At 35.1% G+C, this 16,571-nt stretch overlaps 3 protein-coding genes across 9 annotated transcripts; 1 reads left to right on the forward strand and 2 right to left on the reverse strand.

Annotated features, from left to right (window-relative positions):
- Nucleotides 1–2,423: 2,423 nt before the first annotated feature.
- On the forward strand, nt 2,424–3,711 carry LOC117921203 (protein TERMINAL FLOWER 1-like). Its single transcript, XM_034839027.1, has 4 exons — nt 2,424–2,656; nt 2,758–2,819; nt 3,120–3,160; nt 3,268–3,711. The coding sequence occupies exons 1-4, from the start codon at nt 2,459–2,461 to the stop codon at nt 3,483–3,485; spliced, it is 519 nt and encodes a 172-aa protein (XP_034694918.1). The 5' UTR covers nt 2,424–2,458; the 3' UTR covers nt 3,486–3,711.
- A 2,483-nt stretch (nt 3,712–6,194) lies between these two features.
- On the reverse strand, nt 6,195–15,435 carry LOC117921147 (protein YIPF5 homolog). Of its 7 annotated transcripts, none has more exons than XR_004652291.1 (3): nt 14,631–15,435; nt 9,276–9,371; nt 6,195–6,495 (listed from the first exon to the last, which is right to left on the reverse strand). XR_004652291.1 is itself a non-coding variant. In XM_034838949.1 (3 exons), the coding sequence occupies exon 1, from the start codon at nt 15,374–15,376 to the stop codon at nt 14,633–14,635; it is 744 nt and encodes a 247-aa protein (XP_034694840.1). In that variant the 5' UTR covers nt 15,377–15,435; the 3' UTR covers nt 6,195–6,495; nt 9,336–9,371; nt 14,631–14,632. The 7 variants fall into 7 exon arrangements, 3 of the variants coding, with proteins under 3 accessions (XP_034694840.1, XP_034694841.1, XP_034694842.1); XR_004652292.1 differs by having other exon boundaries at nt 9,272–9,371; XM_034838949.1 differs by having other exon boundaries at nt 9,336–9,371.
- On the reverse strand, nt 7,274–7,900 carry LOC117921148 (coiled-coil domain-containing protein 1). Its single transcript, XM_034838952.1, has 2 exons — nt 7,582–7,900; nt 7,274–7,361 (listed from the first exon to the last, which is right to left on the reverse strand). Exons 1-2 carry the CDS (start codon nt 7,882–7,884, stop codon nt 7,323–7,325), a joined length of 342 nt encoding a protein of 113 aa, XP_034694843.1. The 5' UTR covers nt 7,885–7,900; the 3' UTR covers nt 7,274–7,322.
- Nucleotides 15,436–16,571: the final 1,136 nt, after the last annotated feature.

The raw sequence follows: 16,571 nt of genomic DNA on the forward strand, positions 1-16,571 counted from the left end.
CCCTTAATTCCATTTTATTTAGCTTGGGATTCCATCTCCATATCAATATTCCTTACTGTCATTTCACTAAATTAAGATTCTTCTTGTAATATTTTAATATGAAGTGCAGAGTTTTTGAATTATTCTTACCCGTACTCACTGCATCAGATTTGCTTTATCTCTCTGTTTATTTATTTTTATCTTTTCCTACCTCTTATGATTGCTTTGAAGGGGTCAGTGATCTGTTATTAATTCTAAACGCTCTACGGACTAGATAAAAACTGTTCGTCCGGAATGCAAGACTTTGCACAATTCTCAAATGCCAGTCTGCCTCCAGAAAGAACGGATAGGTGCATACGTGAATCACGTACCGTAACCTGTACAAACTTGTACAAGAGGTAGCCCCCGTCAGGCGTCATCTCTTCTCCCCTCCCCTCTCCTCTCCTGTCAGGCTCTCAGGTATGAGGTAACGAACATGCAGCTTATTAATCCACAGCATTAATGGATGTTCCCTTCATGGTTCCGACTTAAAATTCACCTATTTATTCATTGACTAGTAAACAGTATGACACCTCCACGATCAACTATGAGCACATTCATGGGATGGGAGCTTGTTATAAACTTGGTCTCAAGTGGGGAGAGAGGCTAAGACAAAAAAAAAAAAAAAAATGTCCCAATTAAGTGAAGGTGATAGCGAGGGTACCGTCCTATATATATATATATATATATATATATCTACATGAAGTATGAACATCAGGTGGGTGGTACTCGTAGTACTTCTGATTCCTGGCCAAATTGGCAGAAACAGAAGCGATGCGAAGAATGTTAACATATCAAAGAGAGAATGGACTTCTTTCGTTTTCAATCGCGGTTTCCAGTTCACCTCAGGTGCCAGGAGAAAAGGAATTAAGATTAGGGTAGAGTTGGGACCATGACTTACGTTTCCTTCAATAGTTTGGCACTTGGCACGGCACTCCCCCTTACTCTTCATTTTGAATTGAAGAAGAAAAGGGGTGTGTCTGAAACCGTTTTCAAAAAACAGTTTTCTGTTTTTAAAAAATATATATCCAATAAAAAAAATATGTTTGATAATCACTGACTAAAAATTAAATATAGTGTTTTCAAGAACATATATTACTTTTTTTTTATTTGTTTTCTAAAGAGTATACAGAATAAATAAGAATAAAATATCATATATATAAAATTTATTTATAAAATATAGAAAATAAAATATTTTAAAATTTTAAACAAATGTGTATTTTACAAATCATATAGTAGAATGGTTTTTAAAAACTATTTTCAAAAACTAATTTTTAAAATCATTTCAAAAACATGTTCCACACATAGTCAAAATCTTTCCAAAAACATATTAAGGACATGAAATATTGTTGCGGATAGAGCTAAAATCTCACTAGGATGGAATATATTTACGAGGGTAAGACCTGAAGCTTAACAAAGTGAATTTGAGTGGCATAAAATTCAGAAAAATATTATTTAAAGAAAAAGAAAGGAAAGGAAACGGAAAAGGGGGAAAACAAAGAATGTTAAGTTATGAAATGAAGGATGAACATGGGAGGGTGGTGTAGCTAGAATTATGAATGATCAAAAAGCACTTTGGCTTCTAGTAATAGAAACCCATCATCTTTCATTGCCAAACAAAGAAACTTTCTGAATCTCTTTACTTGCAGTGACTCTCAGCCCTACGCTTATTGTCTCTGTATTTTTGGTGGAGCTCCTTTATGCTCTCAGACCTCAAAGAATAACTGAAAATAGTAAACAATGTAAGAATGCAAATTTAGGAAGGTTCTAGCAAATCCATTTCCACCATCTCTCCAGTTCTTTACCTTAAAAATGAAAAAGGGATGGATTCTTATTGTTAGGCCGGCGAATGTTCAAGCAGATAAATTCCCATAAATTTCATGTTTTTTCACTAGGTTTTGATACGACCACTAGGGTAGTGGTGACCCAAATGCAGTCACATAGATTATTCTTTTCTGACTTGCGGAAAAAACACCCCCTCTTTTAATAAAATAGTTATTAGCCAATCAAGAACCAATTCCAGGGGTCCCAACGAGAGGTGGTAATATACTAATGCAGCCAATCAAGAACCAATTCCCATGGTCCCAATCAGAGAAAGAAATGGTCACATAACCAATATGTACATATTTATAGAGAAATGATTTCATAGAAAGCGCACCATAGTAAGGTCTCACTTGACCTGTCATGGAAAGAGAGGACGGTAAGCCCTATATCGATGTCTCATATTCTAGGCTTTTATACTCCTCTCTCTCTCCCTCTCTTCTCTCATGCCCTAGCTCACTAGATATCTAGTAGTCTTCAAGGCACCTCACAACACTATAAATAATAGGGTTCCATGCTTCTACTTCTACACCCAAGACACCCTCCTCAGTTGTCCTACCCGATATCTAAGGGCTCCGTTATCTCTCTCTCTCTCTCTCTCTCTCTCTCTCTCTCTCATATGGCAAGAATTTTAGAACCTCTCATTGTAGGGAGAGTTATAGGAGATGTACTTGATCCTTTCCCTCCAACGATAAAAATGACTGTTACTTACCACAACAAGCAAATCTGCAATGGTTATGAACTCTATCCTTCCTCAATTACCGTCAAACCTAGAGTTGAGGTTCAAGGAGGTGACTTGAGGTCTTTCTTCACACTGGTACTTCTCCAGACCCCTAGAATTCTTTCTTTTTGCTTCTCTCGTACAATTAATATATTGCTTTGAGATTCTATAATCCTCTTCCTCCTCCTCCATTGCAGGTCATGACAGACCCAGATGTTCCTGGTCCTAGTGATCCCTACTTAAGAGAACACCTGCACTGGTATACCCTGATTCACCCCGTCCCACATAAATCAAACCAACAAATAATGCTGGTTTTATAAAGCTGCAATTCATTAAGATATATATAGATATGTATCTTCACATTTACAGCTATTCAAACACCTACCAGAATCACACACGTTAGTCAAGAACCACACCTGCAGTATTTCACAAAGTCAGTTCTGTATTCACTTGGTTGTATACTAAGATAATCATGATAGAAGAGATTAAAACAAAATATATCAATTAGTGAGCTATGGATATATATAAAGAGAATTAATAATCATTGCTTACTTTGCAGGATAGTGACAGACATTCCAGGCACGACAGATGCCACATTTGGTATGCCTGTTCTGTTTAAATTACTCTACTATAACAAGATAGAGAGAGGGCCACCTTTCTTTCTTTTTGTGGTTTGTTAAGCCCTTTGTTGGTTTGGTGTTAAACAGGAAGGGAAGTGCTGAGCTATGAAATCCCGAAGCCTAACATAGGGATCCACAGGTTTGTGTTTGTTCTCTTCAAGCAGAAACGCAGACAGACGGTTAACACGCCAACTTCAAGGGATCACTTCAACACCCGGAGCTTCGCGGCTGAGAACGATCTGGGTCTTCCCGTGGCTGCTGTCTTCTTCAATGCTCAGCGAGAAACAGCTGCAAGAAGGCGCTAGCTAGCGTCCCACCATAAAACTCCATCTGTTTGAATTGAATAAAATGAATGGGGGGGTTGTAATAATAATCCATTTGTGTGTGTCCAAAAGTACACACCTGTAACTTGAATGATCAGAAGCGCTCTATCCATTCTCTCTTTCAGTCTATGTCTCTCTGTAAGGTTTGGTTTCTACGAAAGCTAATGAAGTTATGACTGTGGTAATGCCTCTTTAGGGTACAGTACTACTCACTGTGTATATCGTGAAATATCATGTGGGCTTCATCTATTCATCAGGACAATTATATGCGGACACATGGCATTGCATCAGCCCAGAGTGCTAGCCTGTCAACTTTCCTTTTCTTTTCTTTCAGTTCAGAGTTTTGGCACCATTCTTATATTGTTCTCTTCAACCATGACGGGCTGTGGCCGTTGGCATCACATCAAGCTATCATTTCCTGCTTCTTTTACCTTTGATTTTACTATTTTATGCATGTTTGATCATCACCCCATCTTCGCTAGATTTTTGAGTGTTTCAAGATCATCCCCATCTTCCAATTAAATTTCTCAGAATTTACCATTTTTAGAAATACAGTTCTTTGTATTTTTTTTCCTGGAAGAGAACTACTTTTGCTCAGACACAAATCTTATGTATTTTTTTTCCTGGAAGAGAACTACTTTTGCTCAGACACAAATCTTATCCAGAGATCCTCAGTCAAGAACTACTTTTACCATTTCTGTTTGTTAGTGGATGTTGTTTTACTAGCAATGTTTCCTCCCAGGCTCTCACTACAGTGTCCCAAAGTTTTTTTTTTTTTTTTTCCATTTTTCTCTTTCAATATCCATTAAAAATAAAAAATATTTTTTTCGACATCCTTTAAAAATGCGACAATACCGAATACTCAACTCAAGCCTCATTTTATAACTCGATTCCATTACTTTATATTCCATACATTTTATTTTTTATATCTATGTATAATCTTGTCATTATTTTAAAGGTTATGATTTCATGGTATAAATTCTTTTTCGAAAATGAGTTATTTTTTTCACGTGAACAAGGAAGATGAACATGTCCCACAATCTCAGAGATTAGTTATGGTAGTGGGAAGCATTACTTTTTGGTGAAAAAGAGCACAAGGGCTAAAGTACGATAGAATTTAATGGCTGATAATAAGATTGTATACCTTTTATTAAAACTTCTAGCACTTCTGTTGAAACTGCATCGATGATGATTCGACAAGACATTGGCATAATCATGATGCATCATTTTGTATTTATGTTTACTCTATGAAATTATGTATTTCAACACCCCAATTTGCATATATGCCTTTTGGAAAGCACATTTCTGCCAGCGGATTTGTAGCCTTCTCCCTCGGAGGCTTTGGAAAAGGTATTCCCTTTTTAAAATATTTATGGTACGAATTTAGTGATTTTTAAGATGACTGTCTAACTAAAGCTTTTGTGCCATATGCCAGTCATGTGACCAAAAGCTAGTTTATTATGTACATCAAGACCAACTTTCATGGCAGTGGTGAAACTAGAAAATGAATGAACTTGGCATGGCCGCATGTGGTGTAGTGGTAATAAATCGGCTTAATTTCTTACCTTTTCCTAGTAAGAGTCCAAGAGGTTCAAAACCCCCTCATCATGTGATATGATGGTTCAAAACCCCTCAAGTCAATTTTTTTATTTTTTATTTTTAGGGGGCACTTGCCTCTTGTGATTATGCTTAATTCTTGAAGAGTACTAAAAAAGAAAAAAATTAAATAAAATGAATTTATTATATTTGATTTTATTATAAAAAATAGAAAAAGTAAATAAATTATAATTAAAATTAGATAACAATTTATAGTTTTTTAAATTATTTATTTATTTATATAAAATAATTAAAACAAACTCAATTTCTTGGCTTTACACTTGTTTTTACTTTTTTTTTTTTTTTTTTTTTGCTTTATTTCCTTTACATTTTTCCTTATATGTTCAAGGACAAAACACGACATAACAAAACACTATTAATAATGATTTTGAGCCTTTTATAAAATTTATTGATTTTAAATTTATTTGAAATACCATACGAAACACAATTTATTGGTTTTAAACTTGTTATTTTCTTTATTTTATTTTCTTTGCAATTTTCTTCAATTTCCCAAGAACCAAACATAACATAAGAAAACACTATCAATGGTGATTTTAAGCCTTTTAAAAAATTGTTCTAAAGTTATCAATATCAAACATAATTTTATATTTATGCACTAAAACCAACATTATCATCCACTAAGATTAACCGATATGATCATCTAAGCCATATAGCTTTGATCCTCCTCTTACGGTGGAGGTGAAATCAAGAGATCCTATGGCACAAGAAAGGGATATAAGTCAGCCCTCTTATAGTTTAAGGAAGCAACAAATGTTAGTGTGAATTGTATTTCTTTGACTTATAATTTTAAACTTGTTTCAAATATTATTAATGGTGGTTTTAATGATAGAACTGTCATCATTTTATGAATTGCATTAAAGCCAATAATGCTAATTATAATTTTAAAATAAATATTTATTCAAAAACTCCCCTTTTTTTAATTTAATTTTGATGGGACATGAGGTCCATTTAGAGTTGTAGGAGTCCTTGGCAGCTAGGGGTTTGGGGTGGACCACTATTAATAGAACGCAATGGGAGACAAATGTTTAATCTTTGGGTTAGACGTGGGCGTGCTTAAAAAAATCAATTGCAGTGTTGATAAGAACGGGGCGATTTTTTTCTCAAGGAAAATTCTCTAATGTACCTCAAAGGTCCGGGCCAAGTGCCGACCAAGAAAATTCAACGAATGGTACACTTTGGTTTTTCCTTTGAAACATTTCCATGTAGAATAAAGTCATAATAAAGTCTTGGAATCTCTGACGTAAGAATAATTCAGCCTCCTGACTGGTTGCTGACGTAAGAATATTTCGGCCTCCTACCTGGTTGCTGACGCAAGAATTATTCATGGTGCATCTCTACCATTAATCCTTTCTTACTTCGTCATCTACAGAACAATCTGCATAAATCAATACTAAATAAATTAATAATTATTTAATATACAATTCATAGAATGTATTTTCAATGTTGTTTGTTTAAATAATATAATTTTATATTTAATAATTTACTTAATAAAAAAAGTCAAAATTAAGTATTAAATTACAACAATTAATTTATTGCAAATCTCAAATTTTTGTCTTAGTCTTCCATATTTAGGGAGAATCATTTTCAAATTCACGACTTTACTCGAGAATCTTTTATCTTAATCATCCACATCTAAAGAGGGTAATTTTTATATCCATGGACCATTTTTATAACGCTTTTGATATGGACCATTATTGTAAATATTTTGTAATTTGAAACATTTTTTATATGAATGTTCAATAAATAAACTTATTATCAATAAATATAAATATTAGTTAAAATTCACAAAGATAAATGTTTACCTAATAAAATAAAAAATCAAATAATAGAGTAATAAACTTTACTGAAACATCTGAGTCATCTGACACAGACACAAATAGTGGTCATGCCTTAATTCCTAGGATCTTTGAATAGATAACCGTCTTGCAACTAACCAAACCTCCTCCGTCCTTAGGTCTATTACTCATCGACTATACTTGGAAAACTTGATCTTAGGCCTTCACCCACCCTGCATGGGGCATGGGAGCCGGACTCAACTACTGAACTAGTCTTAGAGTAATGTTCCTATGCTATGTTCTTATCTTAAAGCAATCTGCTATCTTTGCCTTGTTGTTTAGAAAAGAAAAAGAAAAAGAAAAAAAAAAGGCAAGTTATTGGAAACTAACAATTCAATAACTATTATAACAAAGAGAACGCCACGTTTCAATATTTTTCAGGGTCTAGAATCCGTGCCGTCAAATCCTGTAAAAACAAAAACGACCTTACTAGAGTTCACAATTTCAACACGCGTACAAACTAACACAGCTCATCACTATAACCAAAAATGGTTCCATTCTCTAGTCTGTCGCAAGCCAAAAGCCCCTAAAGAGGAGAATCCCATAAATTTTCCTGGCGCGGAATTAGCAATCATAAGAAAATTAGACACGCCCGGCAATGACGAGAGTGTGTTACTGTTACATGCCTTTGGTACCTCCATCGGAACAGCACTGGAAACATCAGCTATGGGCAACAAACAATTAGCCAAAAGTGTGTTTCCCGTCCTGGTGAAACAGCTTTCCCAGTAATGTGGTGGGGGGATGGTGTTAACAGCCTCCAGGTTGATTTCAAAGAGATCATCATCATCATCATTATCTCCTTCCATGTCCTCATTGATTTCAAAGAGATCATCATCATCATCATCATCATCATCATCATCTCCTTCCATGTCCTCATTGCTTCCTCCATGTTCTGCACAATCCTTAACAGCAGAAGCCATGGTGGGCATGCTTTGACGAAAAATATCAAATACTATATAGGAACATATTTATAATATAATATGTACTGTGGGATGGGTGGGAGCAGAAGGAAGATGGTAAGTTGAACGCTCTTCAACAAATATACAATGGTCAGAGAGAGTGTATGGAGGTTGGAGGTTGGTATTCCAAAGCATAATCGTACTCCAAACTTCAACTCCCAACTCCAATTCCAATCTTTTGTATTGCTGACATATGCATGATGATAAGTGCGTTCAGGTCGAATGCATTCCAATTCCAAATCCATTTCAGAGGAGTCGCTATCCTAAATACCGTACTTGGAATTGAGAGTATAAGTTGTATAACCATCACTTCCAGATAATGTTTTCGAATTTGTTCCCAGATGTTCTTCTTTCTTCCTTTCTACAAGCTTCCAGAGCTCTGTCTGGGCATACTTGATTTGATCCCAAAGCCTGAATTCTAAAATATAAAAAACTACACTCGATTATTTTATTCGGCAATAAGCTTCTGGTTCTCAATGTTCAGGGTTGAGAGTGGATTCTTCACCATACCCAATGAATTCTGATAGGATAGGGATAAACCTGCTATGATATAGAATTGGTTGATGGTCAGCGTTTTTCTGGTGTCAGGGTGGAGCTTTTCATCAAGAGAGGCTATGATAAGAATCATTTTCAGGGAGGAAGGGAAGAGCGCATGAGAGTTGACACAAGAATCAAAGTAGAAAACAAATACGACTCATTTCGGGTCTAACAGTGTTTTTGAAAAAGAAGCTTTTTTTTTCTTTTTCTTTTTTTTTACAACAATTCTCAATTATTTTTGGACCAAAATTTCATTCCAAAATTCATATATTAAAAATAATTTTCCTTTTAAAATGATATTTTCGTATTTGATTATATTTTTAAAACAAGTGAAATGAGTTTATAATGGTATACAAAAATAATTTATTAAATTTAAATATATTTTTCAATTTTTTTTTCTTTCAACTTTTCCTCTTTATTTTATTTCCTCTTATATTTTCCTTCATAATTTATGAGAAACTATGGTTTAAAAATATTATACAGTTCCGTATAATACAAAAATTCTCAAAATATTCTTCATATTTTTTATAATATTTTATAAAAAACAACTAAAAACACATCAAATTTATTCCAAAAAGTAACTTGTTTTCAAAACAAAATTTCAAAAAAAGTTTTTGTACTATAACTTGCTCAAATGAATTTTTTAAGTTAAAACACTGTTTTTCATTTTTTTTTTTTTAAAAAAAACTTGTATTTAAATACAATCTTGCAAACAGGCATTTAATTCTAAAAAAGGCTCATGATCTAAATTTCAAATGGAAGAACATTTTTTACTCCCATCCACCTAAACCATAAACCAAGTCATCAGAGGTAGGCCTACCTACCTCAACGGATCAGAAGATACAGCACTTTGTTCAAATAAATAATTTAGCAACAGCACCCACCTCCAACCTTTCCAAAATTAGGTTTCCAATGAGCCCCTTGAAAAAAGAAGAAGAGAATAATAAATAACTTCAGGTGTACCCATTTTAACCACCAGTTAAGCACAGAACAATGCAAAAATAATAGGAAATATAAAGATCATGAAAACTAGTCAATGCCTTAGAAAGAATCATCAATACAAAATATATATATATATCATTTATTTAGGACAAGCAGGTGGATAGTACAATGCTCATGTAATATGTAAACAGTAAGGACTAATTGATTTTCTACCCACAAGGAATGTTATCGTTTTAATCTTTTAAACCCTCCAGCAACAAGTCGAAAAAATCACTAGGGTGAATAGAGATGCCCGGATGGATGAATGGAAAATTAGGAAATATAAATGGAGCCTAGATGCATCTGTAGGAGCTAGAGAGATACCACCAATTGAGGGTAAATTGGGGATTGTTGTGGATGGTTTCAGTCAATATAATAGAGACTAATGAATATGCTGACAAAAGGGGTCATTTCATTAAGTTGAAAATGCTCAAAGGGTGAGAGGGAAGGGAAAAAGAGGAAGACCAAAAATTGAAAAATAAAGCTAGGTGGAAGAATGAATTAATTCATACTAAAAGTAATGAGTCCTAACTGTCTAAGAACCTAGACATACCTGTCACTTTCTTAATCCTCCAAGGCTCCTGACAACCAAACTCATTTAGCCTGAAGGAGAACCAAAAACACCTATACTAATTTATAATGGTAAATTATTGTATTGGATGAAACAAGCTAAGGAAAGTATAAATCAAATTTTAAGATCCTAGTTGTACAACTCAACCTTTAATCAGAATATAAGCACAGTGGCATTCATGCAAAACTAGATTAGATGCTGTGATCTTCAAAATCAGATAATTAATGCCTGCCATCTCAAAGAGCACCACATGACAATTCTAGCTGGAAAAGATGACATTTCAATTTATATATTTTGTAGAGGAAATTATATGATCCAGAAATATCAATTTTCCAAGATAACCGCATCTAACTCTATTTCAGCAGGCAGTAATTGGTACATTTTGATTCAAGGCACTCCAAACATCCAACACTGACTGAGTTGAGCATTCATGTCCTTCACAACTTTGCTATAGCCCAAAAGGTAAGTGCCATATTATAAAAGCTCATGTAGTATCCACTTGTAAGCTCCATTACTTTATCCTTGGCTTGAAATCAGTGATAGACAAGAGGTGCAATTATATAATTCCTGAACTGTACTCCAAAAACATAAAGTTCAGCATCCTTTGCAGTCAATAAGGGATTCTACTGTAGTCTATGATTGATTATCATATGAATATTTTTGAAAACCTTTACAAAATCTTGCCAAACTGTAAAAGATTCAGAGCAAAAAAGGCAAATATTAGATACTATTTCTCCAGACCCTCTGAATGGCCCACCCACCTCACCTTGATGCAGAATAGCATGCCTGAAAGTTGAGGCACAATTCTAGAATTGTTACAGCGGAGGCTGGGGGGTAAATTGGCTCAGCTAACCCTACAATCATTCTTAAAAAGATGGTTTGACATAAGCTAAAAGACAAACAGATACTAATCCTAGAAAAGAAGGCACTACTTTATAAAGGGAAGGTTGTTTGGAATGAATCGTGTTAGAATGAACGAATTAAAAACCATAACTCCACCATGGGTTACTCAATTCACACAATTGTGTCAATTAAGTGTACCATTATATTTTGATTAACTCAACATAACTCCACCATGGGTTACTCAATTCACACATTTGTGTCAATTAAGTGTATCATTATATTTTAATTAACTCAGCATCCTGCTCCATGCAGCCACCATGATGATACATTACTGGTTATTCCAATGATCATACTCCAAATTACTTAACTAAACTTAAAGGATAGATTTTCCAAATGCAAAAGCATAAATCTTCCCATTACTATCCATCCTTTAAGTTCAGTTAAGCAAGTTGAGGTATAGTCATTGGACATTTATACGTAAACCATAAATCTTCCAAGTTCCAAAATGCCTTTGTTAAGGAAGACAAATCCTAGATGCAGCCTTATTAACCAATGAGCCTATAGATTTTATGCAGAAAAGTGGTTCTAGTGGTGTTATTTATAGATTTGACATTGAAAAGGCGTAGGACCATGCCAACATGACATTTTTGCTAGGTATCTTAGATAAGATGGGTTTCGGCGAAAAATGGATTGGATGAATCAAGTGCTGTTTTTACAAAGCAAAATTTTCAGTGCCTGAATGGGACCCTGTCCAGTTTCTTTTTTTTTTTTTTTTTTTGAACTCTAGAGGGTTAAGACAAGGAGACCCTCTTTTGTCATACCTTTTTGTGTTGGCCATGGAAGTTTTAAGCAGTCTATTGGAGAGGACCAAGGAGGGTGGTTACTCATTGGGAGTTAGGGTGAAGTGAATGGCGGTGAGTGTGTGGAGGTGTCCCACCAAAACATTGGTTTTTTTGTGAAGATTCTGAAGATCATATGGTTCACTTATGTTGGCTACTTGTGAGATTTAAAGCAATTTTGGGGCTTGAAAATAAACTTAAAAAAAAAAAAAAATGAATTGATCCCAATAGGGGGTTGACTAATGTGGAGGAATTGGCAATGCAGTTGGTTTGTAGAGAGGGAAAGCTTCCTTCTTCTTACCTAGGTCTGCCATTGGGTGCCCCTTTCAGATCAATATCGGTATGGGATAGGGTGAAAGAGAGATTTCGTAAAAGATTATTGATGTAAAAGAGACAATACATCTTTAAAGGGGAGAGACTCATGTTGATTCAAAGCACATTATCCAGCATGCCTATTTACGACATGTTTTTATTTGCCATTCCCATAAAGGTAAGGTTAAGACTATAGAAGCTACAAAGAGATTTCCTCAATTAAGGTGGCATTTTGGAGAGAAAACCTCATCTTGTAAGATGGGATATTGTGTGCATGAATAGGAGTAAGGGGGGTTGGGCATTAGAAGTCTTTCATCTCTTAATTTCTGGGTAAGTGAAGTTAGAGATTTGCATACTAAAAGGAAGTTTTTTGGAAACAGGTCATAGAGGAGAAGTATGAAAAGGAAGAAAGGGGATGTAAGTCCTGCATAGTGAGAGATTAGAGAAGGATATGGGGTTGGAGTTTGAAAAGCTCTCAAGGAGTGGTACCTCCTTAATGGTGAGGTTGCTTTTGAAGTGGATAATGGTAGAAAGGTGAAGTTGTAGGACATTTGTTGCGAGGAGGAACCCTTGAGGGTGTCTTTTCCTCCCTTGTATGCTTTAACTTCTCTTAAAAATGTTTAGGTAGTGGATATATGAGATGAGCCAAGGATGAGGGGTTATTGGAATCTGTGTTTTTGTACACTTAAACAATTAGGAGCTAAGAGCTCCTAAGTTTTTCTCTCAATCGGAAAATTTGGAAGGAATCAAAGAATAGTGTTGTTTTAGTGAAATCCTTGTACTCTCTCTTGGAATCAAAGAGGTTAATCTCTTTCCTATCAAGGGTTATTTGGAATTTTTGGGTCTTGACTAAAGTGAGCCTTTTCTCTTGGAATCTAGTTAAGGAAAAGTCTTAACATTAGATCAACTTAAAAAAGGAGGACAATCATTGGAGAACATATACTAGTGTAAAATTGGAGGGAATCAATCAATCACATTCTTTTTCATTACATCATATCAAGGGTTCTATGATAATTGTTGCTCTCCTGGTTTGGTGTGACTTGGGTGCTTCCCTCCACAATCAAAGAAACTCTCTTAAGTTGACATGACCCTTTGTAGGGAGAAAAATGAAAGAAGGTTTGGCAAGTGACGCCTCTTTGCGTTTTTTGGACTTAGTGGAAGGAGAGAAACCGTACAACATTTGGAAATGATGAACAGTCCGAGAATACATTGAAATGGTTATTCCTAAGTAATCTCTTAACTTGAGTTGGGATGTATATAATATAAGACTCAATGCTTGTAATTGATTTTGTAGATGGGTTAGGATCATGTTATGGAAGAGAGTGGGTTTTTATTTCTCTCTTTTGTGGATTTGCCACTTAGTGCCTGTTATATACAACCCATGTACTTTGATGTGCATTTTTCCTTATCAAGAAAAAAGGGAAAAAAAGCATCCAATGTGCATGTGGTGTTTTTCCTGTGCTCAATATTTTCACCCAAGTGGAGCTAAAATTATATTGCCACATGGTAGAACACAAAATGCTTTATAAAGCTATGACCCACAATACTTTCCCCCAAACGCTAAGGCAGGCCAGATAGCTGCAATCCTCCCAGATAGCTGCAATCCTCCCAGGTTTCTAGCCTATAGATTCAAAACCTACAAATGACCTACAATACAGGTGACAAATGGCCAATCAAATTCTGTAACATTATAAATTTATGTTCAGTAAGGCAAAGACGATAACTCAGTGATAAGGGTCACAGATCCAAAAACTGTCTCAACAAGAAAGCCAGCATCGCATTGTTACTTTAGATACACCCTTACAAGCTCTGGATTGATTCAAGATTTTATTTTCATTTTTCATTGAAAGGGCCCAAGCATTCACAAAGGGGAAAAAAAGGAACAATCCTCAACATGTAATCCCACTGCTTGAGGATGGCTACATGAATATTATTCAACATTCATTTTTATTGTCACAACCTCCACTTCAGGGGGAAAAAGATTATTATCAAAGAACTAGTAGTGTCCCCCTGTTAATGGCCATCCAATCCTCATAAAAAGTTATTTTACTAGTCCAACAGTCCAAGAAAAATTCTAGATACGGATATCAAAGACATACTAATTCATACACTTAAAAGAAAATGAGACATATAACTTGATACAAACTAGACAAGAACATAAAGAAAAACAAACCCTCTGTTCTGTGAAGAGATGATTCCCAAAAACAACAAGAACAAAAAATGAAAAGATGACAACCCTAACTCTGACACAGATCAGGCAACTCATGTAATTTCAGTTAAGTTTCAGACATTTAATTTTTGTTAGATTCAATCCATAATTAAGCATTTTGCTACATCCAGCCTCAATTGCAACACATCAAAACTCAAACGAAACCTGTTTCCAAAAAGCATCCAAGTAACACAAGACATTCAAAGCGAACTGGGAAAACATTTGGCTTGCCATATATATATATAGAGAGAGAGTATACATGATAAAAAAATTTACACCTATATTCATCTCTAAATATAAAGATGCATGCCTTCGTGATACCCAATCCCAGCACAGAATACACGTAGTTTCATCAAGATATGAAAACATGTATAGAAATTCAACTATGACCCAAAATTTCATTACAATCTCTAAGAACCATTACCATTAGAATATGACAAGCATTGCGAACAACGTGTATATCAAAAAACAGGCGTACGCTATCAATCCTCCATGCTCCTCGCAATCAGGACAAGACTGGACAAGAAGGCTTGTACAAACGCGAGTCGACCACAGCACAAAAAACCCCGCCATGACGAAACTCACCACCCCGCCGGCCGGAAGGCACAGGGACACCGCCGAGAATACGGTGACAGGCAATATGCAGTACCCAACAATGCTTGTACACCGATGAAGATCCAAATTTCCGGTCCGACCCGCCAACATGTTGAAGACAACGTACAAAAACATGGAAGAAACCACGATCCAACCCAGTATTACGCCGAATTGGATCTTCCCGGCGAGTAATTGGAATAGAGAAAAGGCAACGTAGTAGAGAACAGGGCCGGATAGATCCGAGTCTGTGTGGGGATGGGCGTTGACACGGACCGGGTTCAGGATGGAAAGGGTCTTCCTCCGGATTTGGTCTGGGTGGATCCCGAGTTCATCAAGTAAGGGTTCTTCGGCCTCGAAGGTGGTGGCGCCGCCCATGGGACCGCCGTACAGGGTGGCGGGGGAGGGAGATGCTGTGGTGACGGATCCGATATCGAAGGACATGAAGGGAATGCTAGGGTTTGTGGCACGAGATGGCTGGAACGGCGCCGAAGGGACTCGCCGTTTCTGGATGCTGACGACTGATTGGTTTCCGCCGGAGGGAAAGACCACCGGCGGGACTGCAAATTCCTTAGTCATGGAATTCAACCTACGGAAAACTAGGGTTTCAGAAATCTTGGAGGATATTCTTGGAGCTATCAACCAAGAAATTTAAAAAGTTGTTTCTTCGGAGGGCGGTTAAGGGTATAATTGATATTTCATATGGCTTTCATGGTATAGTTATCGCATCGCTTGAATTTTAAGAACTAATTATTGGCTGGATGACATTCTTGGATGTGTGAAATTACGATGCTACGCAGACCGCCTAACGAGACTGAAAACTCACAACCGAGGATACAACACCCGTTGGGTTATTGCGAATTTGAGCTGCCCCTCAACTTAGCCCATAATATCTCATCAGGGTCCAAAAATAGCTCGGTTGGGCTGTATCGGATGTCGGCCCACGTTTATTCCTCGCTGTTGAGTTTGTGCTGGAGTTGCAAGGAGGGTTGGATAAGATTTTTGGTAAATATCATTATTTCATCAAATTGTCTTATTAGGTTAAACTTAACTAAAAGAGTGTTTGAAAATAATTTTAGGAAATATTTTTAATATTTAAAAAGTAAAAATTTTAAATATTAAAAAAAATAAAAATATTTCTTAAAATCACTATTAAACGCATTCTAAATTTCAAATAACTTGAACTTAATAAATTCAATTTACTTATTTTTATAATATTTATAATGAATATTATCTTAATATGTAACATTCATTTTGTTTTTTAAATTTTCAAAAAGAATTATAAAAAAAAAAAATTATATCATATACTTTTTTTAATTGAAAAGATATATAAAATTATTTTTACCTTTTTGTTGTTATTTTGAATTTTTAGCATATTTACTATTTAAAATTTTATATAAATAATATATATATATATATAGACTTTAAATTATAATTATGTAATCTTATCAACTTAATCAACCCGAGTCTAATTCGATCAATCTAAACTCAATTCAAGTTTAGAAAAATGAGTTTAGATTGAATTTAAGTTGAATACGTTAAGTTAAAGGTTGGATTGAGTTGGGTTAGATTTATTATTTTTTGTTTATTTAGATCATTATCATTATGTACTGAAAAAATGAATAAAAAACTTTATTTGTGCAAATTATTATTTTAATTTTAATTATTTTTGGTAGTTCACAATTCACAATTTTTTTTATTGTCTCATACTTTATATGAAAAAATAATTTAAGATTGTGTTTAGTTCCGAAAAATACTTTAAAGTCGTGTTTAG

Source organism: Vitis riparia, chromosome 8 (assembly GCF_004353265.1).
Source record: "Vitis riparia cultivar Riparia Gloire de Montpellier isolate 1030 chromosome 8, EGFV_Vit.rip_1.0, whole genome shotgun sequence".
NCBI classification, from domain to species: domain Eukaryota; kingdom Viridiplantae; phylum Streptophyta; class Magnoliopsida; order Vitales; family Vitaceae; genus Vitis; species Vitis riparia.

Bases quoted from the DNA above. Each gene is read 5' to 3' on its own strand.
- LOC117921148 (XM_034838952.1), bottom strand. From the start codon at position 7,884: ATGCCCACCATGGCTTCTGCTGTTAAGGATTGTGCAGAACATGGAGGA. The intron at 7,362-7,581 runs GCATGTAACAGT...TTGTTTTTACAG, and splicing joins TTCCGATGGAGGTACCAAAG to GATTTGACGGCACGGATTCT.
- LOC117921203 (XM_034839027.1), top strand. From the start codon at position 2,459: ATGGCAAGAATTTTAGAACCTCTCATTGTAGGGAGAGTTATAGGAGAT. The intron at 2,657-2,757 runs GTACTTCTCCAG...CCTCCATTGCAG, and splicing joins TGAGGTCTTTCTTCACACTG to GTCATGACAGACCCAGATGT. The intron at 3,161-3,267 runs GTATGCCTGTTC...GGTGTTAAACAG, and splicing joins CACGACAGATGCCACATTTG to GAAGGGAAGTGCTGAGCTAT.
- LOC117921147 (XM_034838950.1), bottom strand. From the start codon at position 15,376: ATGACTAAGGAATTTGCAGTCCCGCCGGTGGTCTTTCCCTCCGGCGGA.